General features: G+C 39.9%; 1 protein-coding gene across 1 annotated transcript in view; it reads right to left on the bottom strand.

Annotated features, from left to right (window-relative positions):
• FBXL7 (F-box and leucine rich repeat protein 7) overlaps positions 1-12089 on the bottom strand; it is a 614868-nt gene extending 602779 nt beyond the window's left edge. The window contains exon 1 of the mRNA XM_044065218.1: positions 11935-12089. Coding sequence (XP_043921153.1) covers positions 11935-11974 — 40 coding nt within the window. The 5' untranslated portion in view covers positions 11975-12089. The remainder of the gene's footprint in view (positions 1-11934) is intronic.
• Between the last annotated feature and the right edge of the window lie 1048 nt (positions 12090-13137).

The raw sequence follows: 13137 nt of genomic DNA, 5'->3' as shown, positions 1-13137 counted from the left end.
CACAGAAGGTGCTCCAGACAAGAATCGAATGGGAGAACCTCTTGCTAAGATGCAACAACGCTAACCGTTGCACCACCGTGGCCATGCAGAAACAAACTGGTATAATATGGTTAAGCTTGTGAAGAAGGAGAATGTTAGAAATGCATGTATAAATGAGGAAGAGATGGTAGTAACAAAACTTTACTTAAACTATGAATAACGGGATTGTGTAGAAACAAGATAAATGCAATACCACAAAGGAATGAATGCACAAAGGTAGAAAGAGCAGATAGGCATGGCAACTATGTAACAATGTTTAAAACAGAAACAGAAAGTACATTGCTTCACAGAAAAGGTGGTATTACATCTCAAAGACTTTGTAAATTCAAAATACGTGACCCAGTAGAAGAGTGCATGTGACAGACATAAGGCAGCTTCTATAAGATGTGGAAAACTAGCTGTTATTTATAAAGGACCTGCAGTTTATCTCAGAGAAAGAAATGATCACACTAGGTGGACTAACTAATCCTTAGCAGATGCCAAACCATAGGCTTTTAAGTTATTCTAACCTTGCGCACTTCTTGTTTGCTGCACTAGGCTATAATTCAAAACCCTGATAAGGGAGGTTTATCTTACCAGGTATTTCACCTAATAAATTTCCCCATGATTTTTCTTCCTTTTGTTATAAAATCTGTTGATGTTTGGGTTTGGATTCTACCATGTCACCTTGTTTTTTTAGTTAGTCTTGCAGTTGTTATGGGTGGGTGCAGCTATCTCTGTGCAACTGTTATATGATTATAGAGGATTTCCATGAAAAGTCCACATAGGCAGCAGTGTTCTTTGAATTTGGGAATTTGGGGGCTTGGAATTTTGCCTATATATATATATATATATATATATATATATATATATATATATATGTGTGTGTGTGTGTGTGTGTGTGTGTGTGTGTGTGTGTGTCACAAGCTGATAAAATGACTGTCATGAATTCTTTAATTAATTAAAAAAAAATGAGCATATGATATCAGTAACTGGTATTAGAGCCTTTTTATAGGGATTCATTTCTGACAAATGAAATAAAAGAGTGTGTGTAGTATTTCTAGCAATTCTGCTAAGGTTAGGACACAGAGTAAAGGTTTTTGGTGACCGTTTGACATTTTTCTATAGTTTTCCTTTTAACTTTTAATAGTGTGAAATGCTTTTAAGTGAAAAAAAAAACTGTTCAAATATGAAAGCTTATGTTTGTGTGGTGAATATTACCTATTTATTCTACAAATGTGACATGACAAAATGACTAGAACACAATTTCCTTTCTTTTATAAAGCATCATACACAGTTATATGTCTCTGTTACAATTATGATGTGAGCACAACAGTTCTGGAGACCACAGCAACTGTTTACTGTAATTATATGTTTAGCTTTTTTGTGAGTGGTGCCTTGCATACATTTTTGTCCTTATTACATGCTTCTTAATTAGTGCATTATGCATGGGACATTATTATTTGTCCTTGGGGGATACTAGTCTAACCATATTGCTGAATTTCTGACATCCATTTTGTAAACATAGATAAGTCACTGGTATTCCATTTGTGGCTCAATTATCTTTTAATTATATTTCATACTTTGGAATGGACTAGAACCTACATGGTGTTTATCTCACATTTAAAAAAAAAAAAATTGACAGATATAGATCTAAACTGATTTCTGACCTTGACAAATAGGTTAATCTCCTTACTTTGCTGCTAGGCAGAATTGCCGTTTTAAAATTCAGTAATTCACACTGCCTTCCTTACCCATTATGAATATTACCTATCCTTCCTAACAGACAGTGGCTCTCTTCCAAATGTTAATCAGTTCCATAATTTCTTTATAAAATAGTTGTTTTAGAGCAAACAAATTTATTGCAAACATTACCTCTGAAATAACTTAATTCCTCAAATTCCCAAATCCCTTACATCTTATAATATCAACACAAACTGAAGGTACTCTCTACATCCAAAAATACTACTTCCATGTGGCCAGGAAAAATTACTCATGCTAATAAATATCACTAAAGCATGCCCTTGTGGAACCCCTCCTTAAATTGTTTAACCTGAGCTTAACTACATAATTTGTTCCGGAAGTGTGGTTTCCTGAAGTGGTGATGCCCATTTACAAGGGTTGCACTACCACTGACCTAGGAAAACTATAGGCCCATTATAGGTTCATAGGTTCGTACTAGGCTATCTGCCCTAGGGCATTTATAAGCCTAGCCAGAGTGTGTGTGGCTTTCACCACCCCTTAGGATGAGAATACTACGCCCTTTTAGGGTTTAGTTTACTGTGTCTCTGTCTAGCAGTGACACAGAGATGACCCCCGGGGTAAACCTACGATCTCCCATCCACTCATCGAGATTTCTCTTGAATAGAGTTAGTGAGGGGCTCTGCCTAACATGGACTGGGATTCTGTTCCAGAGTGTAGGGAGCCTCTGGGTTATGAATCTGTCCCTCCAGCACGTCCTATTTATTTCTGTGTTGAGGTTTAAGTCTCTTGTTCTCGTGGCTCTGATGGATTTGGATTTTCTGAAGTGGAGCATGTCCATTAACTCCAGATTGGACATGGCCTTGTACGTCAGGCACAGATCACCTCTGAGTAGGCAGTATGCAACTGAATAGAGCTGGAGTTTTTTCAGTCGGGCAGCATATGACATATGTTTAAGACCCTTTATCCTCTTGGTGAGGAACTTTTGGGGTCTTTCCAACTGCTGCAGGTGTCGGGTGAGATACATCCCAAATGGGGCATTGTACTCAATCATTGGCCTGATAAGAGAAGAGTACAGAGGCACAATGACCTCTCTTGATCTAGATGTGAAACCCTTCATGATAAGGTGGGCAATATAGAAGTTCTTCCTAACCACTTTGGCAATGTGAGTGTCAAATGAGAGGTTACTGTCAACCTGGGTCCCTAGGTCCCTGATTACCTCTTCCGTACTTAATGGATTACCACCTATGTGGTAATTTGTCAGTACCTTGTTTTTCCCAAAGGGAATGACTATACATTTTTTGGCGTTCAGCTTAAGGCCATGGCTCTGGCACCAATTATCCATTTCTATGAGGCCTCTCTGAAGGATGTTTGTGTCCGCTGGAGTATCAATTATGGCACCCAGTTTGCAGTCATCTGAGAACTTTGTCAGCCACAATCCTCCTATGCTTGCTTGTACCTCGAAAAAATAAATGTCGAACAAGAGGGGTCCCAGGACTGAGCCCTGTGGGACACCGCTTGTGACTGGCTTAGAGTCTGACATAGCTCCAGCAACTCTGACCCTGTGGGTACTGTCCTTGAGCCAGTTTGCAACCCATCTTGTGACATATGGGTTTACATTTAAGCTGGTGAGTTTGTCTATGATGCCCGAGTGGGGTATTGTGTCAAAGGCTTTTGCAAGGTCAAGGTAGGCTGTGTGAACTGCCTTACCCTCATCAATGGCCTTAGTGACTGTTTCAAAAAAGTCAACCAAGTTCAAAAGGCAGGATCTGCCCTTGACAAAGCCAAATTGGGTAGGATCCAATGTCTGTAGGTCCCCAATGTCTTTGTTTATGAGTTCCATAATGATCCTCTCCATAGCTTTGCAGACCAGGCTCGTCAAGCTTATGGGGCGGTAATTTCCAGGGTCCGTAGAAGCACCACCTTTGTGAAGTGGGACCACTGTTGCTGTACGCCACTCTTTGGATACGTATCCTGTAGTAAGGCTAAGATTAAACAGCAGCCTTATGTGTGGGTTTAGTTCCTCTTGGAGTTCATGTAGCACACAGCCTGGGACACCATCCGGTCCCATTGATGCTGTGTTTTTAGCTTTAGAGAGGGTGGCTCTCACCTGGACATCTGAGATGTTAGGGAGGCTACACTCTGCTGGGATAGTTATTTCTCCTTTTGGGGGGGAGGGGGAGGAGAAATTTGCACCAAACCTGTCTGCCAGAATGTTGGCAATGTCAGTGGGTTCAGTGTATTTTGTGTCATTTTGGACTAACTCTGAGCATATCTGGGAGTTTCCACCCAGGTTTCTAACATAGCTAAAGAAGGCCTTGTGATTGTCTTTTGTGTCTTTTGTGATTTTTCTCTCAAAGTTGGCCTTGGATGATTTTATGAGTGATCGTAGTTTTTTGCTAGTACTGATCAGAGATGCCTTCCCTTTTAGGGATTTTGCTCTGTCATGTAGTAGCTTCCTCCTCCTGTTGTAAAGTTTGTTTATGGCTGGGGTCCACCAGACCGGGCGCCTGCCTTTGGGGGAATGGGTCTTGGTTTTATTTGGGATTGCATGATCCATGCATTCTTGAAGGTGCCCATAGAAGGCATTTGCAAAGGATTCAGCAGTGTGGGTTGTGATTTCCACTGGCCCAGGGGCCTTGAAGGATACCACTTCAGTCTTAAGAAGTGTGAAGTTTGCTTTTGAGAAGTTCTTCACTGTGGTCTTTGTGCAGGGGTGGGGGCGGGATGTGGATTTCCAGTGCGACTAATTTATGCTCTGATCTTTCCAATGACGCATATACTTCCGTGTGGAGCATTTTGTCCCCATGTTTGTGATGATCAGGTCTAGTATATTGTCTCCTCTTGTGGGAATGGTGACTAGTTGTTCCATTGCATTTGAGTTTATGAATTCTAGGAACCTTTGGGCTAGGGTGTTGGGGCTTGAGTAATGTTCCCAGTCTATGTTTGGGTAGTTGAAGTCTCCCAAAATGATGGTATTTGGAGAGACATTCATACTCTCCAGTGTCTTCAGGAAGGCTGTGTGGGGTTCCTGAGTTTGAGAGGGTGGTCTGTAGCAAGCTACAAACTGTAAGGCAGTTTTGCCTATGGTTAGTTGCACCTGGATAGTCTCCGATGCTTCGTGCATTGCCACTAACCTGGAGGTGTGGGTATCTTTGATGAAAATGGATACTCCCCCTCCTTTTGTGGTCTGGTCCAAGTTTTGGGGCCGGAAAGCATGATATGAGGTAAAACCTGATAGTGCTGGGGTGCTGTCAGGAGCCTTGAACCAGGTTTCAGTCACTGCACAGACATCGATGTTCTCCATACTGAGAAGGGCTTCAGGCGTGCATCTTGAGGTTTAGACTTCTGGCATTGAGCAGCATTACCCTTAGTTTTTTCCACTTGTGTTTTCTAGGGAGGTAGGTTTGTCATTTGAGCCTTGCCTAAAAAAGGCACTATGGGGGTGGCAAGAGCCTTGGCCAATATCCGAAGCCCAGGGTGACAGGTGCAAGCCATCCCTTGCAAAGCAGCGTGGCTTGTCAAGCATGTCATCCCAAGCAGACAGACATTGGATCCCCTTAGAATGACACCAGTAATTAAGCCAATTGTTAAAACTGATCATTTTGTCTTTGTACTGTGGCATCATTCTTGGTGAGGGTAAGATGCTGCTCAGGGTCAGGGTCATACCGGCCTGGGCTACATAATCAGAGAGCTCCTCTATGTCTCTTTTCATGTAGTCCAGGGAGGTACGTCTCAGGTCGTTCACACCGGCATGTACAATGACTGAGTCATATTTGTACTTGCTGTGGAGTGACCTGAGTGCTTGTGTTATGTGGCAGATTCTAGCTCCTGACAGGCAGCTTACTGTGACCTTTTCCTTGTTCAGTCTGGTGAGCGGGACGTCAGTGTGTCTGACTATGGAGTCACCTATTACAAGTGTGTCTGACATGTTGTTTGGCCTTAAGGGCTGTGACTGTTTAGCACACTGACTTTGGGAACTATGTGTTGCATGTGCTATGTCTTGAGGTGGTGGTTGCTTGGGTGTCTGTTTTGGAGGCCTCTGTTGTTTTGGCAGATTTTTAATCAGCGCCTCCGAGTATGTTTTTGTGTGTTTATGTGTTTGGTTTGCAGTTGTGATAGTTCTATGTGAGACTGGGTTTGTGGTGTGCGTGGTTACCTTCTCCTCCTGACTGGTCTTGCCAGTACTGAATTGAGAGAGCTCAGCCTCCAGTTTGGCTATATAGTTGCATCTCTCGCATATATTTGTATTTGTTGGGAGGAGGAGAGGGTTGTCTGTGTACATGAGGCAATTGTAACATTGCCTCAAGATTCCCAGATTCACCAGCTGAACAGGAAAGGATGCCAGCAACTGACCCTTCGACATGCTAGAAATAGTGAAAAAGATTGCTGTGTAACTGAGTCAGAAAGGACCTATAGGGAAATGGGTACTCAACAGAATTTAGGTGAATGAAGTACTTTCTTTTGTTTAAGAGTGCTTTACCTGTGTAAAAAATGCTTTAGGAGCAAGTGCTGAGCTTTTCAGATAGAGTATAGGCTGTTTAGATTGCAAGTAGAACAGTTCTAAGGGAAAAATTGAAGAGCAGACTTTACGGAGCCAGAAAAAGTTTAACCTTGTTTAACCGGCGCTGCGCTATGCGCACGACCTCGCAAAGCCATGCAAACACAGATTTTAAGCAGTGAACTACAAAAGAGCTAGGAATGGTCCCAAACAACCAATTACTACAGCTTCTTGTGCTGAGGTCACTTCCCCCAAGGACAGGTAGGCTGCTCAAGGCTCCCCACTCCCACTGGTGAGCAAAGAAACTTCCTTCTATCCAAGTAAGGTAATGGACAACACAGGAACTACACCACAGCCCAGAATACAGCAATGCCTGTATACTGGTCTAAACTAGTCGAGGAAGGCGGGAAAACAAGGATTATTGTTTTGTTTTTTTTGGTAGAAACACACAGAAAATGCAGAGACAGTGATAAATTAGTTACACAGGCTAGCACACTTTAGTGGGCAGCCTCCACAGTTAAATTAAACAAACAAGCAAGCAAACTTTAGCAAACATTAGCCTGATTAGTTTGATTTGGAAATCCATGGAATGCATCATATCTGACCTCATAAGCAGTGATTTCAGGCTATACCCATACCTGTTTGGTTTTGTCAAAGGAAAATCCTGCCTACTAAGTTTAGTTAACTTCTTTAAGAAGTTCACACCAGCTTGTAGATAGCTGGCATTCTGTTCGCACAGCTCATTTTATCTTGTTAAAGCATTCAACACTATACCTCATACCTGTATTGTAAATAAACTAAGTATCTTAAATTTACATCTAAACATGGTGAGGTGGATAGCCAACTGGCTGAAAGATAGAACCCATATAGTTAAGGTAGAGGGTATGGCCTCAGAAAGTATGAAAGTGAGTAGAGGTGGGCCCCAGGGTGCACTCTGACTCCCTCCTTTTCAGCATCTACTTCTCTAGACTAGGAACCATGACATTTGGTAAACTAAGTTTGCATTTGTAGGGGACTGTAAATGGAGTGATATTGTCAAATCTCCCTCTTCTACCCACTAATTACAACAATAACTAGCGCTTTTAAACAAATGTTGTATGGGAAAATGGATATCACAACATCCAGTATTGTCACATTCAGTAAACAACTCAATGTCTCTCTCAGTATACAGCGTAGCCAGTAAACCACTTCAAAATTATAGTGTAGTCAAGGATCTTGGAACCTGGGTTGATAATTCCCTCTCCTTTGACCACCTTGTTGCAGCAGTAGTCATAAAAAGTTTTCTATTTAGCACAACTAATGAATAAAGGCTTATCATCCAGGTAAAAATAAGTTATCATCCCTCTTTCTGCACTCCTAATTAGACCAGTTATTGAGTATAATGTCTCCTTCAGGCTGTACCTTTCTAGGCATATTCAGCAACCAGAAAGGCCTTAGGGATTCCTAACAAGATTGTTGGCCTAAAATCTCTCAAGCAGCTGGGAAATGTTTGAAGCACTATTCATTTACTGGTGTGATACACACCTTGCACATGACACTATAAGGCACCCCATCTTTATTTATCTTCTCTATCTTTATAAGCCAAACAGTTCCTCTAATACAAGAACTATGGATTTAAATCTCTACCAACACATAAATAATATATGCTAGAGAAATACATTTATTACTTAACGCCTACCACACCTCTGGAGCAAAATCCCCCTGCAAGTTAAACAAAGTGACACCCTAGCATATTTGCAAACTAAGCACAGATGATTAGCTGGGTACCCATAACTTTACTCCAGGACTGACCTGGCTTACCTTTATTGAGATGCAGGGTACAGCATGAGGGTGGGTATTGGCAAGGTATAAATGGTCTTGTGACTCAACTGCCTTGTATTTCCTATAAGCCTATGATCCTAGAGTTATATATACACTGAACTGTACAACCCAGCTACTAGTAATTTCCAAACCTCAAAATATCAAGTCTTTTACTAGTATTATAACATGCCTGTCCTTTTAACCACTCTCAAGTATGTCATGAGTGGTACGCATGTCCATCCTGGTCAATAACTGATCTCACTAGAGCATCACTACAACAGTTATTTTCCACAATCTGCTTCAGTAAATATTTGTTAAATTAAAACTTTCCCTTATTACAACCTCAGATGAGATTGGTCTGTCTCTGCAATCATCTTAAGTTTTGCTCCAAGATCCAATGTTCAACCAACTGTAAACAGCCCACATTTTAAATGTAATATCATTCTTGAAATGGCTTCCTCTGCCTTCACACTACACAGATTGCTATGCTAAGCTGAGATGAAGTCAAAATTAGGACTGGGGGAAGGAGATTAATTTTCCTTTTTTCAGTCAAAAGAGACCATATTATCTGCTATGTCGGTAGCTCAATCTTTATAACTGGCATAGAGAAACAAAAGATAAATCCACCTTGGCTTTAAAACATAGGTTTCTGTTTTGAAATTTATAGCAGAATGTACCATCTAAAACAGGATATATTTGGATACTGGTCTATCTTTGTACTGAGACAACATTCACCATGTCATGACCAAATGTCAGTCATCCATCTAGATAATTCCTGCACCTTGTTTAAAAATCTATGAGACTTAAAATATGGTAGAATACCTATTGTACTCCAAAATGTAATGATAAAATACATACATGATCAAGTTAATGTCAGAAATGATTTCCTCTGTACAGGAATTAGGCATGGACATTTCCTTTACAAGGAATTTCTGTTACTTAGGGATCTTTTCTGTCGGCATTATTAAGGCTATTAAGGGTACAATCAGCACAATGGCCTTATCATGCTTAGTTTTGCCAAAAAAATTACGGACACATCTTTCCATCCCTAAGTTTGTTAAATTGATACAAGAACTGAATTAAAACTAAAAATAGGATCAGGTGACAAACTGCTCCATCAACACCATCACACAACATTGAAACTAAAATGCTCTATATCCTTTTAGGCACTTCAGAGCTTGGGAGATATAAAGCAGAAGAGGGTATAGGAGGAGGTATGACTTTTATCTGTCATATTCCTGGTATTTTTGAGTAATGACCATTGCAGTGCGTAGTGACCCCATTGTTTAACTTGTTTACACTGAATATTAGATTGTCAGCTGAAACTTCTTACCCCAGTTTTTTAACTCGTGGTTCAGAGATAATAATGGGGTGTCTTCTTGTTTCTTCATGCTTCCTGTATTTTTACTTATGTTTACTGAAAGACCTAAAAAAAACAACCCAAGTTGAACAAAAATGTTGTTACTCTCTTGTGTCTTTAATACCACCTGATGTCATTTTCATTTAGCATGGCATCAGTGATACCATCACATCGATAAGGCACTTTTTTCACACTTCATATTAAACAAAGTATTTTGTCAGTACTAGACCATAAGCTCTAGAATACCATTCTAGAATACCATTCTAGAATACTGCTTTCCCAAATCACATGTAATTTGACATTAGTAGAAGAAGAAAGTAAAATATTGACATAATATAAGAAACAAAAACTCAAATAAAAGACATCCCAAAAGCATACTAAATAGATGAGTTACATAATGATCATTTTTTTTCATTCATTTAATCAGCCATTTTTCCTGTACCCAGTTTATCCTATTTAAAATCATGGGGCACAGAAGCCAAGACTTGTAAGAAAGAGTCAGAGTACTACATGGATAAGCCCATTGCAATTGTACAGCATGAACACTTAGGATGTTATAAGACTGAGAACTACAGAAATGCACCTCTACATCCTGATGTAGAGCATGCATCAACTGACAGTATTTACCTTCTTTCATGGATTATCTTCTGTGTTATCTATTTCTGGCCACAGGTACTTTTATCACTCTCACTATGTATTTGTGAGCTGCATCAAGGGAGGTTTCTCAGACAGATCTTATAAGATTCAAAAAGCAGAAGCCTGATACTTCAGTGCCATAGATCCTGGGTAAAATGTTTTTGTACAATCAATATAACAGGAAAATGATCAATAGTGCTGTTTACCAGAACACACAGAACTGTTCCCACCAATAGCTTCCCATGTAATGAGAAAGAATCGCCATAGTGTGAAGAGACACATACAAGATGTAAAGAAGAACAGAGAAATTTCTTATAGGTTACTGTTTACTTCAGTATTGCAATCTGGCACTTTTATCACTTCTCCTGTTCTAGCAGAATCCTGAAATATTCAACTATTCAGGCTTTTACAGACAAAGATATACTTTGCCTCAAGAAGTACCTGCCTTAAAAACTCATCTTCCAAGTATCACTTACCTCAAGTTAAAATCCCAGTGAATCCCAAACCTTAAGAGTAAACACATTCTCAACTTAGATGTTTAGGGAAAAGCTATTTTGTTTTTCCCTCATTTTAAGCAGGACAGATGATCCACTGTGGCGACCCCTAACTGGGAAAAGCCGAAAGAAGAAGAAGAAGATGATTTGTACTGCATTATACAACAACCCCCTATTAATATTCCAAAATGTGCACGCTGATTGGTCAACGTGCATGTTGTAAATCACAGTTATAGTAATGGAAAAAGGTCCGGTCGCCCGGACTTTTTCCATTAGTAAAACTCTTTTTTTTTTTACAGCAATGGAGAACACAAGATCTCCGTTGCTTTTTACAACCTGTCTCGCTATGTTAAACGAGTTTAACATATTGAGACAGCTTTAAAAAAATCAACGGAGCATCTCCGTTGCTTTTCTTAAAGCTGTCTCGCTATCTTAAACCCATTTAACATAGCGAGACACTTTAAAAAGCAACAGAGATCTTGCTTTCTCCGTTGCTTTTTTCAAAACTGTCTCGCTACGTTAAATGGGTTTAACATAGCGAGACAGCTTTAAAAAAAGCAACAGAGATTCTCCGTTGCTTTTTTTAAAGTTGTCTCGCTATGTTAAACTTGTTTAATATAGCGAGACAGGTTGTAAAAAGCAATGGAGATCTTGCTTTCTCCGTTGCTTTTGCCCACAGCTCTGATGTACTGTGTAAGTATATGCATGCACAGTACATCAGAACTGCCACAGAATACCAGACAGCTGCAGAAGGGCAGCAAGGAGGCATTATACAATGCTATTATTTAAGAAAAGTAATTATTTTTTTTCTTAATTAATGTAATTGTATAATAGCAATAACCCACTTCTGGGTGTGGGTAATGCTGGATTTACCCATGGTTGTCTTTGTTTGGCCACACAGGCTTCGCCCTCATGACCAAACCACACCAACCGTGGGTAAATCCAGCATTACCCACACCCAGGCGTGGGTTATTGCTATATTATAATATATGCTGTAATAATAACACATCATATATTACATTACTATTTCATTTTTCCTTACACAGAAGATTACGAATTTCAGCCTGTAAACTTCTGAAGAGAAATTACAAATATTGTAGTTATTTTTACAGTTTGTAGAAAAGTTTACACTTTCTTGAAAATGGGACTTTTTGGGTACACATTTAATAACTATGATATAGCGTAAACGGTGTTTGTGAAAGTAAGAACAGAAATATAGCTGTCCAGTAAAAACAGAAGTGCATTTCTGCCCACATTTGTTTAAACATCCTCCCCACTCTCAGGCTAGCATGCCAGGCATGCACAGAGATACACACACACATGCAAACACACACACACACACACACACACACACACACACACACACACACACACACACACACACACACACACACACACACACACACACTCTGCTCCTTTCTTACCTTGGAGTATACAGTCGGGCTTTCTGTCAGAATTCAACATCAATTACTGAATATCTTTTCCAGAAGTCACCTAGATGCAAACTTGGATTCAAAAGCTTCAGCAAAATAATCTCCCCAGGCTCTCAAGCTGGTCTCCAGCCAAGTTTGTATAAGTGAAGGAAACTCTTCTGGTCTTAAGAGAACAATAGTGTTTTGTTCCAGGCAAGAAATACCCAAATCATGCTTTGGCAAACAATTGTGTGATCATCTACAGATTCCTTATCCCAACCATTTTAAGCCTTGTACTGACGAAGCCTGCTGAGTCTGACGTCGGAGCACCAGTGGCAGCAGCTTAGCAAATTTAGCTCTAAGTACAACAATGGAACTTCAACTGATCTCTGTGTCATGCTATATGTGTAACAGTTATCATACTATATAGCAAAGGGTAGGTGAAACACATGAAATGTGCCAGTACAAAATAAATGACATTGTTGGCAGAGTTTGCTGCATGCATGTGCAGTAAGAACTCTAAAGGCTATATCAAAACATTTTGTAAGTTGCTGCAGATGATAATCAAAATGCCACTTTAATCTGACAGGTAATGCTAGTACTCAGATACACATTTGTTTCTGCTTACAAGACATTTTAAGCAAAGCACTGCTCACTGGGTGATTAATGATATGGCTCCAAATGTGCTCATGTCTTCTAGGAGACCGGTTACTTCATTAGCACTCAGCAAATATCTCGCAAATGGTGGGCAGATGAGGAATAAAAGTGCTTTCCATCTCAGCAATATGAAGAATGCAAGTTTCAAAGCATTTCATTTCAGCCTGCCAGCCTGTCATGAAACATGTGCCTCTAAAGAAAAAGTTGCAGTCATTTACCCTCCTAAACAGTACACTGGGCAGCTACAGCAAGTAAACAGAGGACAGGGGCCAGAAAGGACAAAGTACATAAAAATCTAAGTAGTTGCCAATCCATTTTTATAGCCTACAGTAAAGAATGTAAGACTTATCAAAAGGATATTAAGTACACTTAGGAAAAAGGTCACAAATTCATAATGCAGCAAGCTTGTAAGACTTCTTGGAAAATGGCACATGTTCTAAATTATTTAAATCCTTATAAACATTGTTGGTTCTTAAAAATATGATTGTAAATGTCCACTCTAAGAGGCATGAGCTAAGAATGCCAGACTGGCTCCCTGCGTATCAGTTTCTAGAAAAG

This window comes from Protopterus annectens, chromosome 3.part0, assembly GCF_019279795.1.
Source record: "Protopterus annectens isolate FY-2018-M chromosome 3.part0, PAN1.0, whole genome shotgun sequence".
Lineage (NCBI taxonomy): Eukaryota > Metazoa > Chordata > Ceratodontiformes > Protopteridae > Protopterus > Protopterus annectens.
This window is presented reverse-complemented; position numbering and strand designations above follow the sequence as displayed.